Genomic DNA, 24,091 nt, shown 5'->3' on the forward strand with positions numbered 1-24,091 from the left:
ATCAGAAAACTCTGGCTACTTGAAAACAGACTTTATTAAAAACACCTCCTTTCCCCTCCAACATGTACCCTCCTCCCAAGGCACACACAATTTCTTTGTCTACTCTGAGCCTTAAAGATTGCACAGAGTCGGCGAGGCAATGTTGATGGCTGCAGAGGAAGGGGTGTGGAAGAATCAAGGAATCAAGTGGAAGCTAATTATTGAGCATGCAGATTTTACTCTGCTGTGACCACTCTTTGCAATCTAATTGACAAATGGAACAGACTGTAAAGCATCATAACTAGAAGTCATGAAGAACAAGAAGATACCCTGATTGTCAGCAGCTTCCCGTATGTATTCACCTACTCATTGGACAAATAGTTATCTAAGGCCTACTCTAGGCCTTGCAAGGTGCTGGAGCTGGGATACCCCCAAAACAAGACGGTTGATCTCTCCTGGAGATTACATTCTGCACAGAGTGGTAGCTTGTTACCAAAAAGCAAACAGGATAATTTCAGATTGTACTGTGGATTGTGAAGAAACTAGCCTTGTGACCCTAGTAACTGGTTTAACCCTTCTCAGGGGCTCTCGGTGCCCTCGTCTGGAAAACCATAGCTGCCACACTGGGCCCCCCTCCCGGCCCCCCGCCCCGCGGTTTCAAGGATGAGGTTAATAAACTGAGGTCTGTGAGGGCCTCGGACTCTCGGGCATCGCCTCCTCACTGTGGACTTTTACCGAACTTCCTTTAGTCCCCATCAGTCGGGAGGAGGCGCATTCTGGACCCCTCTCCCTAAACGCTCACCAAAACTAAAACAAAACTCCTGGCTTGATTATTTCCCCAGGAGAGCCTAATAGCCCAGAGGATGCCGAACAGCAGGAAGGGGAAAGGGGCTTCGCAGTTCTTCGTAATAAAATCCCATTCCCCGGCGCCCTAGACCCGGGCCAGGCGCCAGCGCTGCTCGCTTAGGGTGCCCAGAGTGGGATGGAGGGCTGTCCCTGCTCTCCACTCCCACCGCGCGGGGACCAGCTGCCGCCTGGCCTCCTTCTCCTTCCTTTGCCACCTCGGAGACAAGCCTGACAGCAGACTCTTTAACAGTTCTGGGGCAGGGTGAGGTGAGGTGCTGTCCCCCCGCCCCACTCCCGCCTCGCGGTGGGTCCCCTCCTTCTCCCAAGAGCGGGTCTAGGCAGCGAGAGAGGCCAAGGAGGCTGCGCCCTCCTACCCGGCTCCGGGCCGCGCTGTGCTGGGCCTCGGTTCCTGCAGGGGTGCTCTGGATCGCGGGGCTCGATTGTGACAGCTCGGGGTTGGAAAGGGTGCCGTCCTTTCTTCCCACCCCCCGCCCCGCAGCGATCCTGACGCCACTCGGGCCTCCCCCTCCCTGCACCTCGCCAGGCCGGGAGCTGCAGGAGGACGGGGCGCAGTTTCCCGAGTGCCCGGCCTCGCTCTCGCGGCTGCAGAAGCTGCGCCCTGGGGGCGGGGTGGGAAGGCAGAAGGGCCAGAGGCGAAGGGGCAGTGGGAGCCCCGGCCCCGCGGCGCGGCTTCAAGTTTCCACCAGCGACCGGTTGTGCAACAGCCAGAAGTGCAGGAGCCGAGGGCGCCTCGGAAAACAAGCCGAGCCTATAAACAAAGCCACGTGGCCTCTGGGCTGGCGGGGGCCGGGCTAAGAGCAGGCGCCTCTTCCGGCAACAAAGAGCCGCGGCCAGCGGCCCGGGATAAATACGGCGGCCGGGACAGCAGCGCAGCACTCCAGGGAGCCCCGCGCGCCCGGCGACCCTCCACAGCGCCCCCCGCGAGCGCAGGTACCCCGCTCCGCACCCCCGATCGCGCAGCCCTCCACTCGGGCTCCCTGCAGCCGCTCCCTCACCGGCCCCGGCACCCCGAGCATCCGCCCAGGGCGGCGCGTCCCCAAGGCCGCCGGGCCAGTCCCGTCCATCAGTCCGTCGCGTCCATCCGTCGCGTCCGTTGGCAGTGCCATGCCATTCCTCGGGCAGGACTGGCGGTCCCCCGGGCAGAGCTGGGTGAAGACGGCCGATGGCTGGAAGCGCTTCCTGGATGAGAAGAGCGGCAGCTTCGTGAGCGACCTCAGCAGGTGAGGGGATCGCCACTAATTTCAGCTGCGCAGAACTGACCCTGTTGGTCTCCGGGAGCGGGTCGGGTGACTGGGACTCAGGCCGGGCTGGAACAGGGTGAGAAGGGAGCCCCTGACCAGAAGGATGGAAGTGAGTTGTCCGGGTTTCTGCAGAGGTCGCCAGAGCACGGGATTCGGGGTATTTGGTTTCTCTTATGGTTCAAGGTCAGCGTCTCCAAGTGGGCACGACTCTTTACAGAACCCCGTGTCCCTCTGAGAATCTGACGACAAACGAGGATCTAGTCCCCAAACGCTAAACCTTAAACACACAACTTCAGGGGTCCCCTGCCTTAAAGGACACCGGTGTCGCGCGGTTTGCGGGTCGGGGCGCCGGCGAGTGGGCTGCACAGCTTTCACCCTGGGGTGGCGGGGCTCCGAGCACAAGCCTGGAGACGGGATTGCACACGGGTCCCGTCGGGAGCACCTCCAGGCTCTTCCCACGCACAGGCGACCACAGAGTGGGAAGAGAGGATGAGTAACCAGGAAGGGGCCTCCAGATGGTCCCTGGGGCACCAGCGCTTGCGGGCGGACTTGCGGAGCCATGGTAAGGACTGAGAGACAGAGCTGCGGAGGAGGGAAGGGAGGCGGGGTATAGATCCTACAAGCCTTGTACTTCTGGGAGGACGGCGTCTTTGCACCTGTTTCCTCGGTGGCCCTTTCAGTCAGTTTTCTTTGTAGAGTGAGTGCGCCCCCATTTCAAGTGATGCCTATCACCTGCAGCCCACCTGGCTTGCGTGAGCCTCTGGACTCAAGTTCCACCTGAGCTCTGTCAATCTGGTGGAAATCCGAGGTCCACCGTGCCTGCTGCTCTGCTTCGTCAATAACACAGGGAAGCAGCGACTAATGAGTTAGGTGGTCTGGAGTCCCTCAGTCATGATCTCCACAGATGGCTTCCGGATCGCTGCCATTTGGCCCAGAGGGGATCAGTGCAGACCGCTTACCCTTGGGTGCCTTTATCCCGGGCCTTTGCTGAAAACCACTGCTCCACACCCCAGCCCTTAAATTGACTTCAGTGGAGGCCAGCTTCCCACTCAGATTTACCAGTGGCTGTTTGGCTGAGCCCCTGGCACTCAATTTCACGAAAACTATCAAGGAAAACTCCTTATTGCCACGTCCTGAACTCCAGAGCCCCACACCTGTTTGTGATTTGTAAAGCATCACCTTTTGTCTTCCAATGGGAAAAAAATGTTTAATCTTGGGGGTCTGCCAGGAGAGACAAGAGCACATTGACCTTTATGTTAAAGACACTTGGAAGCAGTCCCTGGGGAGTTTGGGGAGCACTGTAAAGAAATCTTATTTATGGAAAACCAGATAATTTACAGGAAAATAAAAAGACCAACTGCTGTCACTAGACTCTTTTAAGGGACTCTAGTTACCAACTAGGCCTAAATTATTCTCCCTAGACTAAAAGCTTCCTTTTATTTTAGTAGAGTAGAAACTTCCTTCCTTCCTTCCTCCTCATTCCCAAGAAATGAGGATCTAATATTTTAGTGCTTTATCTTTGTGTAACAGTTTGGATTCTTTCTAGGGAGGTGCAGTCATGATCTGCTGAGCTGTATCACAGTGGCCCACCCAGATATAAGTGTAGCATGCTCCTCAGCGGGAAACAGACCATTGGGTTCAGCAGGAGAGGTTCAAAATGCAGAGCCTCTGGTTCGCATAAACATTCACACTGCATCTGCTCCAGGAGAAAAGCGGGTATCACTCCTATTTCCAAGTAAATAGTGGTGCCTCTCCCTCCACAGTAGGGGAGACCTGGAGAAGGTTTTACCTTACCACAAAAGTTTAACCCAGGCTGGAATCAGGTAGCTTCCCACCCCCTCTCCCCTTCTTGAACCTCCTTTCTTTCCTCCATTTTCACGCTTTCTGAGCTAGAACTGTCACCACCAGCATCATCACAAAGGGTGATCAATATAGTGCCCACCTGTGGCTCTTTGATGAGTCATCTGAGGAATCATTTGGTAGCTCCTAGCAAAGCAGCTGGCTGTTTGTTTGCAGAGTGTTTTTTTCCCCAGCAATTGCAAACAATCCCTTCCCTACTTAGCATGAGAAGTCTGCCAACTTCTTAAAAGCAGTTGGCCTTCTGAGACCTGGGTTTGTAGTCTCGGATATCCCCACTGTTTTCAGTCTTGGTGATGTTTCGCTGTGATGTCAGGTTTGGGCTGAGTGCCTGCCTACTCAGGTGAAGTTGAATGCCTCCCCTGTTAGGAGCAAACAAGGCAGGCCCTTTTGTTTGTTTTTTTTTTGTTTTTCGTTTTTTTCGGTACGTGGGCCTCTCACTGTTGTGGCCTCTCCCGTTGCGGAGCACAGGCTCCGGATGTGCAGGCTCAGCGGCCATGGCTCGCGGGCCCAGCCGCTCCGCGGCATGTGGGATCTTCCCGGACCGAGGCACGAACCCGTGTCCCCTGCATCAGCAGGCAGACACTCAACCACTGCGCCACCAGGGAAGACCAAGGCAGGCCCTTTTGAAAGGGAGGGAGCGGGTGGATGTAAAACTGAGGCCTGCAGGGGCCTCATGCACTTACTCTGATTCCACCTACCATTCTGTGAGCTGCCTGAACAGGAGAGAGGGATGAGGGTACACTTGGTGTATTGCAGCCTGGGGACAGTGTTTTTGTGTTGACCACAGTTTGTCTGCCTAGCGCACCTTCTCTGGACTCTGCTGGCCATTCTCTCTGTGGTCCAGGGCCCTGTCCTCCTCCAGCAGCAGAATGTTACAAAACCCCATCACAGCTAAGTGCCCTGAACTGAGATCATGGGAGGATTTCAGATAAGCTTCAAGCAGGGCCCCTTGTGAAAAAGTTGAAGCTACATAAGCTGGAAGAGGAACGGCAAGTGTTACATTTGAGGAAAGAGTTCGGCATGAATTGGAGTGATCCAAGAATGCTTCAAGGAAGTGATGGCTGAGCCACCTCGTGTGCAGTCTTCCTCACCAACGACCCCCAACCCCGCCCCAGCCCACCTCCAGGATGAGTAATCTAAACTCCCTGAGCCTGGGCCACTCTTCTGCAAGCCTGCAGTTCAAAACTCCAATGTTGCTTTCCAGTACAGCTAAGACTGAACCAGAAGCAGGAAGTTTACTTCAGTGCCCTGGATGAGTTAGTGAATAAGCAAATAAAAATAATAGTTAAGATTTTATGAGTGCTTACTGTGTGCAAGGCACTGTTCTAAGAGCTACATACACTAGGCTGTTTGTTTTGCCAGAACAATCCGGTTACTAGCCATGTGAGCTTGACAAATTGGGTATGTATTGGAGCAAATTAGCATAGAAACTCATTGGCCTTAATCTACAAGTAAGCCCTTTGGGGTAGGCCACAGCTTTCTTAAATGGCCTGTTATTACAAATGAAATGAGAAATAGGGCTTTTTTTTTTTTTTTCCTTCCCTCCCTTTATCTCTGCTGCCAAATGGGCCTATTTTGAAATCTTTCACTTTTTCTAAAGTTGTCTTTAAGTATCTTTGTATGTGTGTGATGAAAGTACAGGGCTGGACGAGGTCTTTTTTCTTATTCTAGGCCTGTGCCTATAAAAATCAAGATTAGTAAGATCTGACTATAATATAGCGACTTTCTGGTTGTTATTGAATTTAATGAAGAAAGCACCCTCTTTAAATGGTTTTGCTTATTTGAAAAAAAAAAAATGTTGTGGTTCCTAAATGGTGGTGGCTTTTCTTGTTCAAAATTTCAGTTGTAATTTTCCATTGGCTTTGCATTTCCTTGAAATGGGCATAACTGAACTCTCAAAATAGCCTCTAACTGAAATATATTATTGCTTAAAAGAAAACATATAAGCAGGCAACACAAATAAACCCCATAGCCCTTCCTTCCAGGCCCTACCTCTGAAGTCCAAAACCTATTGTCTAAGTGAAAAGTGCAGGGTTTCTCTTTGGTTAAAGCTTTTCTACATTCTCCAGTGGGAGAGCATCATCAATTATGTCAAATTCTTCTTAAACTAGCTTTGGAAATGAGTCACTTGGGCTTAAAGCAGGTTATTGTTGTTTCTGTGAAGAAAGCAAGTGCTCAAATTCCTTTGAGGAATGTTTTCAATTAGAAAAGAATAAGATGAAATATAAATATTTAACATTGCTAAGGAATGGTCACAATCTATGGCCCAGGCTCCGAAAATGTTCTGCTAAACCTTAAATGTGTGATTGAGAATAAGGCAGCTTCATTTTATGGTTCTCTCTATGCGGAACTCAGGCTGTAGGCTTTTGTTCATGGTGTATGTGCGAGTTTCCTTTAAAAATAAGGCTTCGTGTGGTATTTTTACACAAAATGGCCTAACTTTGTTTTCTAAAGCTGTTCTCAGCTTTGGTACATCATGGACCAATCAAGTGACTTTCCATCTTTCTCCCTTCTCCTCAGCATTGATTGAAATTTCTTAAACTAGCTCTAAGGGCTCAGAGTTCTACTCTCCCTTTCTTCTGCCCCTCTTTTCCTGCTGACCTTGGTGCAAGTCAACTGACTGGTCGGTGGTTTTCTGCCTCTATAGCTGTGCAAGCAGACAGACACACACTCACGTGTGACACAAAGCTGGACCCAAAACATTCACCCTGGGCTCACTTAAGAAAGTGCCTCTAAGAGAGCGCATTTCCACAGTAATCGCTCTGAAACCTAAAAATATCCTGTTTCCCTCAATGAAAAAGAGAAGGCTAATGATATTAGGAAACTCAGTAAATGGTATTAAGCATGGCCTTCTGAGGGAAGATTAACAAATGACTGATTATCTATCAAGCCTATCCCTATGGGTCCAGAAACACTGAGTATATTGTTGGTAATGTCACGTGTAAGCATGTTAGTAAGATACTTATTGTACTTATTGAAGTGCTACTGGAGAGACCATTGTAGCAACAGGATACTGGAAATTGTTTCAACCCCTCTTTTCTCTTTTACATAATATCCATACAATGGAGAAGTGCAGGTGTACCTCATCTTATCCAACAGATGTAGGTCCAAAAAAGATATAAATTAAATCATATTTTAAATTCAGCAGAAGAACTCAGAAAATTAAAGGCCTCTAATGTATGGCTGATGTAAGGGGAAACAAACCCTAATTGATGTTTTACTGGTTGGCATTATAAATCCTGCCTGGCGCATGCATGCCCCACGGGAGTTGGGGGGATCGGGGAACCTGTCTTCTCGTTGTACCTCAGTATTTCTCCTGCATTGCTTCTGTGGAAGCTCTTCAGAGACTTACTCTGAAATCCCATTGCATAATAGAATAGAACTCAGTCAGCCCCCCAGATGACAGCTCAGCTCAGTTTACTGAAGGAAATATGCCCCTGACCCAAGTTGAATCTACACATCTTTAGTGACCTGTGCATTGGCCAGTTCTGTCTTTTCAGCTCTTATAAATGTATGAGTTGTAAATACAGCTTGTTTCATTTAGGACTCAAGGTCTTCACCTCACAGCATGATGCCTACTGTTAGTCAAGGAATTATATAAAACCTAAACAACTAGTACTATACACTGAACATCTCCTAGAGATGCAGTCTTTAAGTCAGATTTTTGTAAATGTTTTAAAGACACAAGGGGAGCATGCTAGTTAAAAGCAGCTTGGGTTCACTTTAAATAGGTGAATTGTATGGTATGTGAATTATATCTCCATAAAGCGGTTTTTTTTAAAAAGCAGCTTGGGGTGGATGTTTTTGCAAAATGAAAGTATTGTGTATTATAGTGATACCAGTAACAATTCCTCTCCCTCCCTCCCTCCCCATCCATTCATCATTTTTGCTTAAAATAATGTTTTTGTACCCTGCATGGCTCCTAAAGAGTGCAGGGCTGTGTGTCAAATACAATGGCAGACACTGTTGGGAATTCAAAAGAAGCAGAAGCCCCCGTCCCTGCCTTCCACAGAGATGTGACACTATTTCATCCCCGAAGAGGGAAGACTGGGCCCGTACAGACTTCTTTTGAGTGATTATTTTATTGTTTGGTTTGAGGAGCATGTATGTTTGTGTTTTATAACACAGTAAGCTATTTATAGAAACAGCTCATGTTAAAGTATAGCTGTTACAGCTCATCCCCTCTTGTCTGTTATTCCTAGTTACTGCAGCAAGGAAGTATACAATAAGGAGAATCTTTTCAACAGCCTGAACTATGATGTTGCAGCCAAGAAGAGAAAGAAGGACATGCTGAATAGCAAAACCAAAACTCAATGTAAGCCGTTTGTTGTGAACTTGAGAAGAAAGCTGAAGATCATTATGATTGGGTTTTGGCAGGGGAACAAATCACACCTCACATGTTTGGCATCCGCTTTCATGTTGACTGTGTCATTCACAGAGGTTACCCGGATCTCTGCACTCAGAAACCTGGCTGTGCATTTTATGAGTGAGATTAATGTATTCTTTACAGTCGTGTTTTTAAGTCAGTTGCTAGTTGGGGTGTTTTTTCCCTGCTTGTCACTTACATTTGACATAGTTAAGTTTAGTTATTATTCAGTGGTATGGTCAGCTGAACCAGTTCCAGTGTGTGCTTTTGTTTAGAACTGTGTTTTGAGGCTTCGAACATAGATTTCTTTCTCCCTCTTCCCTTGTATAAATACTAGTAACATTTCTAGATGCTGGATGTAAGTATGAACAGAGAGTATAAAGTTCTATTAATAAGCATGAATTACAGATCTTTAGTTTATTCCATCTGTACTGCATGGCTTCTTCATATTATCTGTTTTATTTCTACTTTTTATGGCCTTGTTTAACTTGTAAGCTTGGCATTTAACACAAACTCGTACTTGGGTATTAGATTTTTTTCTTTAATTTGGAGCTCTGGTATACTCAATCTGAGTATCAAAGACTTGAAGTGCTTCCGACAAAGTAAATTACAACTCCAGTATTTATACACTGCAGAAGTTAGGCATTTGCCTCCCCTTAGATTGTCAGTAGTCTGTCCTTTTTTGTCGAAACTTTTTTATACTTTGGATTAAATGAAAACGAAACAAGTTTAAAATCTTGGGCATGTTATAAATTTTAAAGCTGTGGGGTTTTGGGTTGTTTTTATTTTGTCTTTGTAGATTTCCACCAAGAAAAATGGATCTATGTTCACAAAGGAAGTACTAAAGAGGTGAGCACCCATCTGTTTACTAAGGAGTATGCTTAGCTTTATGCCTCCCCTGACAGGGTAGGGGCGAGACTGGGAAACTACTTCACATCATGACTGTCTTCTTGGATGTGGGTGGTGGAGGTCTGCAGCCCACTACCTAGCCAGCCATCAGAGTTTGGGGCTATAGAGAGAGATGCAAAAGTCACTAGGTGGGCTCCCCAGTCATTCAGTGGGATGATGTATGTAGCAATGCTTTATAAAGATTAATATTCCCACATCTCAAACACACTATTATAAAGCTTTAGCCTTTCCCTCAGGGCAGTGCCTCCCTTTTGTTCTAAGGTCTCTTTTAGACTTCAACTCAATTCATTTTAGCCCTGGAAGGATTAATCACTAAATACGGGAGAAGTTTTCGTGCGCACCCAGTGTGAGGCTGCACGAGCTAGATGCAGAAGAGAACAAGACACTGTAATATCTAAATTTGCATGGCACTTTGTAAAACCCTTTTATGTACATTTTCCCGCTGCACAGGCATTTGCTCAGATAACTAGGATACAGGCAGTATGACAGATTGATAGAATTTCTATTGCTGTCAGGGACCTTGGAGAACATCTAGTTCGCTCTGTGACTTGAGGCCCTGAGAGGGCCAGGGATACACCCGAGACCACCCAGGTACTAGAAGCAGAGCTGGGACTGTGAGTCAGGGCTCTCTACACCCAGTGCCTTGTGTGTTCACAGAGAAAAGACCAAAACTTCTTTGGCTTCTTCATGAAGCCTTAAAAACGTTTCTGATGATCACAGAGAGAAAAGTACCAGAGATGTGGCAGACAGAGTTGACACACATGGGGCTAATTCTTCCCCCAGGAGTATGTTACAGTGACCAACACACATCACATACCCAGCTCCCAACCTTTCCTTGACAGGCAAGTACAAGTGCGTGCAGAGAACAAGGGCCCAAATGGTACATGTCACGACTTTAGTCACTGACTAAAGCAGCTGCCGGCTGTACTACCCATCTTTGTGGCTCATGGTGGGGCAGGGCACCAGGGGCCCAGGGGCCCAGAAAGGGCTGATCATGGCACAGGAAAGCAGCAGATGGCCATAGGTTACCTAACACAGCCACCAAGCTTGTCAGCAGAGTCCAGGCAGATTTTTCTGGAAAATGACCTCTGCACCCCCTGCTTTCACATTCAGCGCCATGGATATTGCACTTTGGGGGAAGCCTTCAACAGGCTGGACTTCTCGACTGCCATTCTGGATTCCAGAAGATTTAACTACGTCGTACGGGTGAGTCTCTGTAGATTACCCAGACTCCCAAGCTGAATTGTCTTTTCGGGTTGTCTTGAAGTAGTTCCCCCACATCAACCAAAAACAACACAAACAAACAACTTTTTAGGACCCTGGGGATTTTAAGGAAAGCAGAAAATGGATTCCTCAACTCCCCCCTCCCCCGATGTACTTCAGGTTCCTATACGGATACTGAGATCCACGTAGGATGGAGCCATCCATATGGATGTCCCTGAGATTGGCCCCCTCAGACAGGGGCCGCCGTAATACCTCACGTGAGCCACAGTGCAGGCAGCACAGGCTCTAGCAGTAAGATCAGCAACAGAGAATTCAGCAGAAAGCAAGTTGTAAAGCACCTTGGCTTGTTTTAAAAACTTTGTGCACCTATGATTGTTCTCACTGTCCTTCCTGCCCGGCTTTAGCTGACTCTAGGTGACCCTAAGGCATTCTTGGTTTAAGCCTCAAAACTGGGTGAGTTCAAAGCACCCCAGAACTTCTTCCTCCAGACTCCCTTCCCCCACCCCCATGTAGTAACAATATTCAGTCCCAGGTTCACTTAAAGCCTGAAACTACCTGTTTGGCTCAGTTGCTTCCCATTTTAAACCCTATGTTGGAAAAAAATAATTTTTTAATGAGCTTTAGCAAAATATTAATGATGAAGGTAGTAAAGCAAGGAAGTCTAACCATGACCTTCAAGTCACTGATTCTTTTTAGTTGGTTGGTGGTTGTTTTTCCCCCTAAGCTCCCTTGTATGTTTTTGTCAGTGGTTCCACCTGGGCAGGTAGCAGCTGTTTGGGTTTTAGGATCAGAAGTAGGAGGGAATTTACCCGCTGTGGGTGTTAGTTGGTTGGGTTTTTATTTTCTTTTCCCTAGGTTGTGCTTCTCAGTGCCGTGTCATTGAGTCAGATGATTGCAGAGGCTCAGCCAGAGCGATGACATTCAAGCCCCCTTGAGGCCTGGATCATTCACCTGTCATCTGGGCAGATGCAGGGCTGGCCGTCCCAACTGACCTGATAAAAAACCCAGGCCTCTTGTAGGTTAGAAGCTCTGAGCTGAGCCCATGACCAGACCTGTCTAGTCTTCAGCTGAGCCCTTATTCCAGTCCAAAAGGGATGAAAATAAGAGACCTTCTTGATGAAATGTTCATGTCATTTCATCAAGACTCTGCCGCTTCTGGGAGGTCACTGTGGCCGGCAACCCAGTGCAGGCTGGTTGGAGTCAAGCCCGGGAAGATCTGGAAACTTGTTGCTAAGACTATGAATAGTTTCCATCCTCTAGGTGTTAGAGGAAGACACCCAGATCTGATGTCTTGATTCCAAACTGATCAGCATTTGGTCAGTTTTAAGACGGTTCTCCTTCCTACTTGTTCTCCTTCTCACAAGAAATAAAGCAAAGGAACAAGGATTCAAATAGTGATATTCTGTTTCATGCAATTATGTGCACTGACACCTTTTAGCCTTCCATTAACCCTGTAAAGTGTAGGTACTTTTATCATCGCTGTTTATATAAACAGAGGTACAGTGAGGTAAAAATGACCTGTCCAAGGTCACGAAGCTACAGAAGGGAAGAAATCCAGATCTGAAACCTGGGCAGTCTAAAGTCCACACTCTTTAGCCGCTGCAATGAGTTCCATATAAGCAGAGGATTGAAAGTAAAATGGCCTGAGGTCAGATCCCAGCTCCACGGCTTTCACGCTGTTTCAGCCTCTCCAACACTCACGTTCCCGGGTGTAAGAAGGACTTAGAATAACCTCACTTCACAGGGTATCTGTGAAACTCAGTAACATATATGGAAATACTCTGCAGACCAGAATATGTTATTCAAAGTTAGCTACTAATACTTATTATTACCTACTTATCAAAATTATTGTTTATTCTCCCTGAAAAGTCTTTTCAATTTGGTTGATAAGAAATGTTTTTCTACTTAGAAAAAAGAAAAATTACCTGAGGAATCATGCCCTTTGCCCTTGATTAAAACTCAGCATAGAGGACTTGTGTCTGTCAGTATCTGATTGTAAAATACATCCTGAGCACATTCTCCTAACCTTTAAGAAACTACTGAATGCTTTCAGTTACTAGGTTCAGAAAGAGGGGGGAATATTTCCATTTTGGAAAGAACAATCTTTTTTTCCCCTTCACTGTTAAGGGTCCTCTGTAATTTGAGAAATGCCATTTTTATAAAGAGCTTAAAACATTTTAATGATAGGCACCATGTTTTGAGGGTTTTCTTCTAAGGAACTTAAGACACTTCTCAAATATTCTTCTTATCCTTAAACCAACTTTGCAAAGTAGCTTGCCAGTATGTTATCCTCATCTTACTACTGCAGCTTAATGGTTTTTTAATACTACAATGATTCCTCAGTCCCAGTAAGAAACCGAACCAACTTTGAAGCCTTAAAATCTGTTTAACCTCTTTAAAGACAAAGTACATTTTTTAAAAAGGTGTCATGTTCATGCTAGCTGTCAATGTTAATAAAAGAGACATGCAGAGGGAATAAAAGGGATAGCCAACACTCCTATCTCAATGTTATGATGTTTTATCAGCATGAAAATTTTGTGGAACTTTTGGAATCAAAATTTGAATATAAATAGGAGAGGTTTTTATACAGCATTTGTACCTTTTTTTAATTGGCTTCAGGCTACACTCATTGCCTCTACCTGCTTCTCTACACACTTCCAATGGCTTAAACATAGTTTTAACTGGGTTTTAAAGATGATTTTAAATCTTTAAAAGCAGTAGCTTATGAAAGGCCATTTTTAAAAAATGGGTTTACACCATGCCTCAAGACCACATTTTGGAAAGTCCCCTGGGGAGCCAGCGAGGATTCCAGGGGCTAGGCCAGTGGTGGGGTTAGAACCGTAACCACAAGAAAGCAAGTACTGACTAACCCACCCAGGGCACAGAGAGGCCAGCGGAGAGAGTGGATCTCCAGTAAACACATCAGAATCACATCTGCACATTAGAATCACCTGTGAAGCTTGCTCCTCTAAGGAAGCCCACCTCTAGAGCACTCGAGTTCATCAGTTGAAGGTGGTGCCCAGGCACTGCTACTTAAATTTATCCACCAGGTGATCCCAGTGTGTTTTCAAGTTTGTAAACCAGCTCAGAAACTACTTGGGAGCCCAAATGTTATATTTTGCATAATGACTTTTTAAACAAGACACCCCGAGGCACAAGTGCAAGAGAGGGCTTTAACGCTTTAATGCCAGAATGCTCTTTGATCTGGTCCTCCCAGCTCTCTCTATGGGATGAGAATGTGGCCAAGTACATGGTAACTGTAGATGCTGTCTTCAGACCAGGAAGAACCTTGAATAGCGGTTTCCTGACCTGAATGAAGTGACCCCTGTGTGCATCAGATCAGGAAGGACAAACAGAAGTTTGCAACCTCACCCTCTCTGTCCCTCTGCAGCAGAGAAGAACATCCACAAGCTAAACCAGTAGTGCATATTTTTATTTTTTTCTGCATTACCACCCTAAGTCCATTTGAATGTTTCCAGCAAGTTACTGCATTCCTACCGCCCCTAAAAGTCTTTTCCAAAAACATGTTTTAGTTTAAGTTGACTGGTGGTTTGGCAAATGAAAGGCTGAAATATGGCACGATGACTCAAATTCAAACCCAATGCCTTAAATTAAGGGCGTGCTGTTGCCAGCACGGGTTGTGATGTGTATGGGCAGCCTGGCCCCTTCACCAGGTCCCTCTGCTGCAGTGACCTTGGATTAATTTGGTGCTGCACAGCCTTCCTCTGATGGAAGGCGGCCCCTGCCACCTCGCTCTTAAAACTGGTGGGTATCTTTTTCCATTGAGACAAAGAAGCTGGCGGGGAGGGAAGGCAGCCAGCCATTCCAATGGCAACAAAATCAAAAGAACAGGGCGCAAGCCCATTTGAAAGTGATTGGCAGAAATGGTTGGGAATTGTGAGAATTCACTGTGGGGTATTAACAGTGAGGGCCCTGAGCAGGTCCCTAAAATGAATGCTGATTAGGCTGCTAATGATTTTACCGAAGAAACGCTGCAGCTCTTGGAATTCCGAGCCTTCTCAGTCACACTAAGCCTTTAGGCAAGCAGGAGATCCTGCAATTTCTGGGTGCCCACAGAAGTGGGGGACACTCAAAGACCTTGAGAGTATGACCACAGGATTGGGGGAGTGCATGCAGAAGTAGGGGGTACCCAAAAAAACGGAGGAGGCCTGAGAGACCAGAATAGTGGTATTTTCGACCATGGACACCTGACAGTACATTAATAATTTAAGCATGTATTCTCAATTTATGTATATTCATAAATTCATTTGTAAATCATATACCTATAAAAGGTGCTAATAATGGTACCTACCCCATCGTGTTGCTATAGAATTAAACTGAGCTTAAACACGTGAAATGCTTTTAGACAGTGCCTGGTATATGGTGAGCGTCAGTTGTTGCTGTAACTATTGTCATCTTTAGCGTCCTAATTACAGGAATTAGAAAATATATGAAAATAGAAACTAAAGATGAAATAAAACATAGAGATTGATTATTTTACGACTTTTCTACCTGATTTTCTTTCCCATCTGACTTTGGAGACCAGAAGATCAAAAATGTGCCCATGTTGTGTAAATTTTTTTCTTGAGGATTCAGAATTTAAATATATCCCACCATGAGCCCAGAAATATATTTTATACTAAAATTCTAGCTAGTTTCTAGGCTCAGTCAGGTGCTTATTATACAGGGGATAGGCTAAATTGGATAGGTGAGCTGCGTGTTAATTGCCAATTCAGCAGACTTTTTTCCCATCCAAGGAGGGATGTTCCTGAGAGCATGTGACATTGCTCTAAGTTGCTCTGGTTGAGGGTGAGACAGAGGTTTAAGTATCTGTGAGCTAGGATCCGAAGGCCCCTCGAGTCTTCTAAAAGAAGGGCTTTCCAAAGGCAAGGAGGTGACAACATCCTCTGCTAGGTCCCCATACATCAATATTGCTTCAGGTGAGTGTTTTCAAATCCCTAAGCAGGTGTTTTCTATATTAAGTCCATACCATATACCTAGTGTTGCCACAGTCACTTGAGAATCAACTAAGACCTGGCCTCTGCTGGTCAGGAGTTTCTGGGCTACTCTGGGAGACAAGGTACAAGGTACTGCAGTAGCAAATTGGGTTTGGTCCTGTCTAGGAGAACGGAAGAAGCAGCACTGGAGGCAGCTTCTTGGAAGAGGTAGAACCTGAGATTCTCCTTCCTTGAAGGATGGCCAGGATTTGGCCAGGTGGAGAGGCAGGTAGAAGGCTTTGCAGGGACAAATGGCATGAGCAGAAACCTGCAGCTAGAGAGAACAGAAGTGGAGGGGAGTGATGGCGGGCCAGGGGCCAAGGGCAATGTGACATCCAACCTTGTAGAAGCGTAGGGTGGGGGTAAGGAGGCTACAGCAGACAGGGAGCCCAATTTAAGCAGCCTCATTGAGGCAGACAGACCTGCTCAGATCAATGCGGCAGGGAATAGGGCATCATTCTAAGTTCAGAATTTTCTGGGATGGATGGAAGACAGAGAGGCAAGTGGTTCTCAGCTAAGAATACAATTAATTTGTGTAAACTTGGCCCTCAGTTAGAGGGATGTTTCACTTGCAAATAATATTTACCCAATCTTGACATGCCTGGAGATTATTAATGTAGCAGAAATGTTCCTTCTTCCAACCTGTCAGTGTTCAGGCTCAAAGTCAGGACAAAACTTTCCAGGTTTTAATCTGTGTTATCCATTGAGTAAATAAGGGTCTTGGAAGTACCTGGCACTCAATGCAGGCAGAAGCACTGCCTGATGTAACCAAAGGTTTATTGCAAAGGACATAATTTTCCTATGGGCACAGCTGGCGTACTGAGCATGTGAGAAATGGCAGGGGCTTCTTGAAGTTTTTTCCTACCTTTGATAATCCTACGGCTTGTTTTCTAATCAGACATATACCTTAAACTGCAGAGCTCACTGTCAGAGGAGATAGAAGAATTAGGGATAAGTTACATTCTTAATAGTCTATGCAAGATAGAGTATGCTTGGGCAACAGCTGCATGGGTAACCTTGAACTAACAGGGAGAGTAGCTGCTGTTTTTGTTGATGCTTCTGAAGCCCCAGTTGCTTAGTGTCCCTTTAAATCCCTTTAAATATGTGTGTGTATGTGTGTATATATATCTACATATATAGATAGATATAAATATATGTATTTGTTAAGTGCCTGCCGTGTGCCAGGTTGCGGTAGAGTGGTAAACAAGATAACCCCTTCTGTCTTGAGGTTTCTATCCCAATTAGACAGTCAGCAAGCAAGTAAACAAGATCATTTCAGACATGTATAAATGAAACAGTGAAGAACACTGAAACCATAGTAAGATCTAGGATGGTCCGCAAAGGGCTCTCTGAGCTCTGAGCAGGTGGCACTTGAACTGAGACCTGAGGGGTGGGATGGAGCTGGCATGTGAAGACGTGGCAGGACCAAGGCTGGGAGGTGGGAATGAGCTGAGCCTGCTCAGGGAACCAAAGGCGGGCCGTGTGGACAGAGCAGAGCGAGCTAGGGAGGCACTGGGCAAAATGAAGCTGGACCAGGGGCGAAGACCAGGTCAGGGAGGACCTTGCCAGTTATGGGCAAAGGGAAGCCATTTGAGGGTTTCAAGCAGAGAAGTGACGTGAGCTAATTTATTTTTAAAAGTCTGAATGCTATGATGAACCGAAGGGAAGAGATGACACGAAACGCGCATTTTCTGCGGGCAGAGTGAGATAAGAGGGCAATCTCCTCTCCCCATTCATCTTCCACGCACCACTTCAAGCTGAGGTTGATATCCCTCCGAGACTGACTATAGGATATTGCTTGCAACGAGACTTTTCTTCTACTCAGCATGTCTAAGACTAGCACAAGCCAAAGCTGAAGGGCAGGATGTGGTTTCAGCAGGCAGCAACCACCAGCCCTTCCTCCTGTGGCCCAGAACCGGTCCTGTTACTGCACAGCTAGTCACTGTGGATTGGGTCGTGCTGGATCCCCAGGCGGCCCCCACGGTAATGATAGCCTGTAATTCAGGAGGAGCTGAGAACCCTCTTCTCCAACCCCTAGCCCAGTCCCCCACCCCGCCTCTCCTTAAACACAGCCACAAATTACTGGCACCTGGGCTAAAATTTGCCCAGCAGAAAACAAACAGCCATTTTCAAACAATCCGTTTTCCTCTGCTTTTTCTCGTGTGGCTAGAGGCAAAGAATCCAACTGGCTAAGTCATCTTGGTAAATAAATTGCCAGATACAGCCCTACTCCCCCTGGGCACACAGCTCTCTTGACACAGAATTAAAATTAATAAATTCTGTCTTCTTTACCACTAGTTCCACACAGTACTGGTTCTGGGTCCGTAGAGTTATCGTGATGTGGAAAGTAGACCTAAATGATTTACCCAAAGCAACTGCCTCATCCTAAATGCGTTATTAACCCTTTCTGGGTATTATTGCTCCCTTAATGTGAAAAGCTGATTACCAGTCCCGGCGTAACACTGATATAAGATTTCCAGACTCTTTCCTACAACATAACACTACATGGTATTGCCACTATTTTTAAAGTTTCGACCTAGATGCAAATTTGATTGGCCTTGACAAACTGAAGTCCTTAAACTATCAAAATACATGTTCTCCGTTAGACATTTCTGTGTCCAGGTCCTGGCTCCACAACTTGCTACTGCTTTATGTCTTCAGGTGAGTTGCTTAACTTCTCTGGGCCACAAAATTCTCTTTTGACTAGTGGAGAGAACCCACTTCAGTGGGTTGCCTCTGAAGATTAAACAAGATGACACATGTAAACTGCGTAGCATGTAGTAAACATCCATTATTGCTGCAAAATAAGACTTCATGGTAGATGCAACTATGTAAGCCACAGAATGTATCAACATTAACTTTTATCAACACAGGGAGCTACTAAATATATCAGAAACATAATAAAAGTGACAGAGAGGAATATGAAAATTTGAAAGCATTTAAGCATTTGGTTGACAATGCATAAAATTGAAATACAGGGATTCTAAAGGTCTCTAAACCAGCTGTACTTTACCCTACTATTCACTATGCCTTCCCTGGCAGTGCTTCTACCTAGTAATAGTCTCTGTACTATGATAAAAATGAATGATAATGATGTATTGAGTATATTCTCGCTATCAGGCACTGTTCTGAGTGCTTTATGAATGCATTTAATCTTCACAGCAACTCTAAAGTAGGTACTATTATGATGTATGGTTTACAGATGGGGAAACTGAGGCAGGCAGTTTGGCTCTGGAGCCCCCACTCTTGAACCCTATCATACACACACACACACACACACACACACACACAGACACACACACACACTCTATCAGAAATTGACAAATTATGGCCCAAGGGCCAAATCTGCCCCCCATGCCTGTTTTTGTAAATAAAGTTTTACTGGAACACAGCCACACTTACTCATTTACATACTGTCCAAGGCTGCTTTTGTACTACAGTTGCTGAGTTAATTAGTTGCAACAGAGACCTTATGACCTCCAAAGGTTAAAATATTTACTATCTAGCCCTTTACAGAAAAAGCTTTACAGAAAAGATAACCCTTGATATCCACTTTAAACTTCACTACAAGAATGTGGTTTGGAAGGGGAAGAAATAATACCTTATAATAATAATGCCTTATATTTGGTATTTACAGTGGGTTTTTACATACTGATCTCAGTTACTTCTCATAACAACCCTGTGAAGTAGGTAGTCTTTTTTTATTTCCACTTTAGAAATGAAGAAACTGGGGTTCTGGGAGGTTAAATGACTTACACCACAGACTAGATGGTAAACTCCGTGAGTCTAGGGATCGTGTGTCTCTATCCGCATCACCTATCACAACACTAGGATAGAATGGGCATGCAGAAAATACTTGCTAAGTGAATGACAACTGTAAAGGTCACCCAGCTAGAGCATCCAGGTCCCCTCCTGTTCTGGGGTTCTCCTGACCCCAAGGCTGCCGGACAGTGAAAAGAAGGACTTTCCTTTGACACCGGAATAAACAGAAGGTGGCTGACGTGTCATTCTCCTGAGAGTTGATCGATTTTTGCTTCTGTATCTTTCTCTTCCTTAGTCAAAGATCATCTCAGTCAGACCAAACGGCTTTTTTGTTTCCCCTCAAATGCATAGTCACAGCCTTGAGAATTTTTGTGTCCTTGTGATTGGTGCATTTTTAGACAAGATTGAAACTGACGCCCTCGTGAGATGGTAGTCACATGAAATGGGGGTTTTGGATGGATTTCAGGCAGAGCTCTGCCCGCCCTCCTCCCACCCCATGATGAGTCACTACCCTTCCCAGAGCCGACTCAAGACTTTTGTTTTCTTTCATCTTGCTTTGTGCTGGTCATGTGAGGCTCGGGGTATTAATAGACCCTGGGCTTGGCCTTCTGAATCTCGTTGTTGGTCAAGGAGATAAAGGAACGGTTTGGCCAGTCCCTCTGTGCCATTTTTCACTCCTCTCTCAACCGTCACGCGCTGGTTGGTGACAGAGCTGAACTGGAAAGGCAGAGGACAGCCTGTCTGGTCACCGCCTGTGGACGTGGCCTCTGCTGATGTTTTGACTTCTTGCCGCTCTTTGTGGGCATTTGGTCAGTTCCTGACATCCAGCCTTGGATCACCAGTACTAATCTTAAAAACCAGCCTCAGTCTTTCTCTGCCACCTTCCCCCAGCCTGATGACAGCAACTCTCCCTGTGTGTGAGAGAGATACATAAACCAGGCAGGAAAAGATTGGGGGTCTTTTTTTTTTTAACTTAGAGTAAAATTATGTTCAGGAAATTAAAAGTCTGTCCGTGGTTTGACAGGCTCCTAAGGGGCTCCATGGGGACAAAAGTTTTAAACAAATGCCTTGGAAGCAGAGGTTCTTTGAATTGCCTGGGGCTTTGATCCAAAAGTTTCAGTTCTTCTCTGCAGCCCAATTTTTAAAATGTCACTTTGCTAGTTCCCTCAGCCTTGATTCCAGCACCCAGCACAGTGTCATACTTGGTGTTTACTGACCTGAAGTGAAGTTGGGCTGGGGCCTGGCCAGGAGATGAAACTGCCTTGGAAGGTTTCCTAGGAGCAGAGATAGAAGCTTTAACATAAAGGGAGGTCCTGGGTCTCTAAATCTAGTTTACTGGCTCTAAGGCTAGTGAGTTTTACTTAGCCTGGTGGGTTCTGGTGCAATTAATTATTTTCACTTTATATCAACCTCTTTTGTTCGATAACTCTGTGAAAGCATGAAGTGTGTTAAGAAGGATCCCGCTGAGCCCTCTCACTCCTTGTGGCATAGTTGGTAAAGTTTAGTTTCTTGAGCCTCACTTTGCTCATCTGTTAACTGGGTAGAACCCCATGATCTCTAAGAGCCCATTCCAGTCTATAAAGTTTCATTTTTTCAATAATAGAATCTTTGTTTTTTTTTTAAATCTTGCCACATTTATAAAGAATTTTGCTTTTGAAGGGAAGAAAGATTATGCTAAGGGTGCACCAACTTAAATTATTATCTTTATTTCCTTTTGTTTGGTGATAACATGGGTGGTGGGAATGGGACATACTCCTTCAGTAAACCGACCAACCTTTATTTTCTACCTACTTTATGCCAGGCACTGCGCTAAGAGCTTTATGTGCATTCCCTCCTTTAACGCTGTCACCAATCTTGGAGACTCTAAGTATTACAAGTAGAGATGAAGAAACTGGGGCACCAAGAAATTCAGGAATTTACCCAGAGTCACAGAGCTAATAAGTGGTCAAAGCAAAACTTGCACATAAGTCTAAGAGCTACAAGGTTCCTAGCCTCTGAGTAGAAATATGAGTATACACTGTACATCCCTGAATGTCTCTTTCTTCCTATTATTGGCTTCTTTCTACAGAAAGTTAAGCGCAGTGAAAGTTTCTAATTAACAGACATTTTTATTGAATGCTACATAAGCAGGAGATATCTGGATAAGAATTGCCACTTCCTTGAAAAGTGACCATCGTTGCTGAACTTGAGCTTTTAGGTGCCTTGAGAGCAGTCCCAGCCAGTGGGGAGAAGTTCAAGTAGGGGTAAAAGAATTCCCGCTGGGAGTGATTATGTACAACTCCAACATCACAGGTCACAGGAGGTTTTGTTCCCTTTGGAGAACCTCAGCTTCACTTGCTGAAGTAGGACAAGTAGAATGAATTAGCCCTGGCTGAAGCCAACCTCTTTATATTTAAAAGAAAAAAGCAATTAAATATTCAGCCTGATGCCTAGGTTTTGAATTACCCCCATTTGTCTTTTACTCAGAGCATCTGCTTTTTATTGCATTGTGGCCCTGCCTGCCATTTATCTCTCCCCGTCAGTCTGTATCTACGTGTCATGTGACTCAAAAGTGAAGATTAGAGGAGAAAAATATCTCTGTAGTCTAAGCCTGGCAACTTCTATTTTTATCCACAGCTGTTGGAACTGATAGCAAAGTCACAGCTCACATCCCTGAGTGGCATTGCCCAAAAGAACTTCATGAACATTTTGGAAAAAGTGGTACTGAAAGGTGAGCTCTCTCTCTCACTCTCTCGCCCCTTTTTATAGGCCTGGGGCCGGGCAGATGGATTTTCCAATGCAGTCGACATGTCATTGGATTTAAGGGAATGTAAGCAGATGGAAATGAATGACTCCAGATGCATTTCAGGGGTGCTGGATTCCAGTTTAGAAAGGAGGGCCATTCATGCTCATGACAAAGGGTGAGACCATCACCCTCCTGTCCTTGTGTTGGGATCATCCATTTGTCCTGCTCTAAGCCTCTCAAGCTTCTTGGTGTAGGCACGTGTCCCAACCTTGGCTACTGAACCTCTAGATTCCAAATTCCTAGAAAATTGAGCTGTGTACAAGGCAGAATAGATCCATAGACTCTCTGAGCTAGAAAGAACTTTACGTCTCTGGCTCAACTGACTCATTGTGTATATGGGAGAAAGAGTGATTTATCCATAATCACACAAAGAGTCAGCCAGACTGGATGAGGATCCAAGCTCCTGACCCCCAGACCTGTGCTTCTGCCACTGATCATCTAAAAGAGACATCACTCCTGGGCAAAAGAAGCTGCTTTCAGATCAGGTGAGCTATTGGTGCTGGTAGGACAATGAAAAGAGAAAGAGTCTTTGTAGAAAACGGGGAGAAGAGAACAAAGAGGGACCTAGATAATGGAAACTCTATCCAATAACCTCGAGTGCAGAAGCTTGGCCAAGTGTAGAATAAACACCAGTGAGAAAGAAAACCATATCCCCAGTGGGTGTACCCAGGTAACACGAGCAGAGGAGAGAAGAAGAAAGAACCACTTGTGAACTATGGAGTGTTCTAGTCTCATAAACGTTAACTACTTTTTTTCTTCCCCACTCAAGTCCTGGAAGACCAACAAAACATTAGACTAATAAGGGAACTACTCCAGACCCTCTACACGTCCTTATGTACACTGGTCCAAAGAGTCGGCAAGTCTGTGCTGGTCGGGAACATTAACATGTGGGTGTATCGAATGGAGACAATTCTACACTGGCAACAGCAGCTGAACAACATCCAAATCACCAGGGTAAGCTGGAGCACCCCAGCCTCCTCCCAGCAGGAACGGCTGCAGTTGGTTCCTCTGCTGGGATGCTGGGCAGCCTCGCCAGGACTTTAAATCCTCTCTGGTGATGGAAAAGTCTGGACAGTTCTGATTGGATGCTTTCCATTGGGTGCTGAGGGTGGGCTGGGGGACCTTCCAATAAAGGGGGTGTGGGGAGAAGAACCTGGCAGCGCAGGATCAGAGTATATGAACGACGACAGCCAATGGAAACGTGTTGGGAAAGCTAGAAACTTGACCTTGGGGCCGATGTAGGCTATTTCACTGAAATCTCTAGTGGGATCTGGAGATCTCTGCCCATTTCCTCTTAAAGTGCGAGTTTGTTTATGGTGTTAGGATGCTGCCTTGTATACAACAGCGCTGTGATGGCAGTGGCTTGGAGAACTGGCACCAGCCTTTTAAAACTCTAGTTCCAATTATTAATAGTTATGATAAAGGAAGGCTTTGAGTAAAGGCTGTAAACATACAGGTAGGAAAAGACATGAGCACCTCCAGCCTCGGGTCTCACTGCCCGCCTCCTTGTGACCACTGATCTCCCCAAGTAGGGGAGATCCCCCAAACACGCTGCCCACAAGGCCCTCACTCTGCCCGGGCCTCTGCTTGACCACATGGACATACTGAATAGCTTTGAGTAAAGGCTGTAAACATACAGGTAGGAAAAGACATGAGCAATTCTCACTCAAAGCAAACAAACCAAAAAAAACCACACGTTACCAGCTAAACCTCCTACCAGTAGTTTCTTTCGGCTTTTAAAACATAAGTTGGCCCCCAGCTCTTGGCCTCTTAAGAGTGAGCAAGAGAACTAAGGCACAGAAAAAATGTGAGAAAGACGCTGGTGTAATCGCTCAAGGCTCCCTAATGGACACACACACTTAGGCGGCTCACGTAGCACTTGGCTGTCTTATCTAATCACTGACCATGGCTGTTTTAAGTGGTTCCGGGACCCAGGCTGATAAAGTTTGGGTCTGCCCCGTCTCTCGAGAAAGAAACATGAAAAAACTTCTTTGACCTCTTTTAAATATTTCACTCTATGAAGTTTGCAAAATGCAGTGTCCTTGACTTTACTGTTAATAACCTCTCTGTGCCTTAGTTGTTTTTTTCCTTAACTCTGAAG

The 24,091-nt window shown here is 45.7% G+C and overlaps 2 protein-coding genes across 5 annotated transcripts in view; one reads left to right on the forward strand and one right to left on the reverse strand.

Moving 5' to 3' along the window:
• Positions 1-24,091, reverse strand: part of NTAQ1 (N-terminal glutamine amidase 1) — a 252,410-nt gene that overhangs the window by 157,048 nt on the left and 71,271 nt on the right. Inside the window, exons 6-7 of one of the 4 annotated variants that reach the window (XM_067711342.1) lie at positions 20,423-20,479; positions 18,498-20,116 (exon numbers count right to left, since the gene is read on the reverse strand). The exons of 2 other annotated variants lie outside the window; for them this stretch is intronic. In XM_067711342.1, the coding sequence (XP_067567443.1) occupies positions 20,016-20,116; positions 20,423-20,479 (158 nt within the window). In that variant the 3' untranslated portion in view covers positions 18,498-20,015. Of the gene's footprint in view, positions 1-18,497; positions 20,117-20,422; positions 20,480-21,322; positions 21,543-24,091 lie in introns of those variants that run through there. One more of the 4 variants, XM_067711348.1, reaches the window with a different exon arrangement.
• Positions 1,407-24,091, forward strand: part of FBXO32 (F-box protein 32) — a 34,174-nt gene continuing 11,489 nt past the window's right edge. Inside the window, exons 1-6 of the mRNA XM_067711340.1 lie at positions 1,407-2,066; positions 8,150-8,262; positions 9,113-9,162; positions 10,336-10,428; positions 21,822-21,915; positions 22,760-22,944. Of these exons, the coding sequence (XP_067567441.1) occupies positions 1,951-2,066; positions 8,150-8,262; positions 9,113-9,162; positions 10,336-10,428; positions 21,822-21,915; positions 22,760-22,944 (651 nt within the window). The 5' untranslated portion in view covers positions 1,407-1,950. The remainder of the gene's footprint in view (positions 2,067-8,149; positions 8,263-9,112; positions 9,163-10,335; positions 10,429-21,821; positions 21,916-22,759; positions 22,945-24,091) is intronic.

This window comes from Pseudorca crassidens, chromosome 17 (assembly GCF_039906515.1).
Source record: "Pseudorca crassidens isolate mPseCra1 chromosome 17, mPseCra1.hap1, whole genome shotgun sequence".
Taxonomy (NCBI): Eukaryota; Metazoa; Chordata; class Mammalia; order Artiodactyla; family Delphinidae; genus Pseudorca; species Pseudorca crassidens.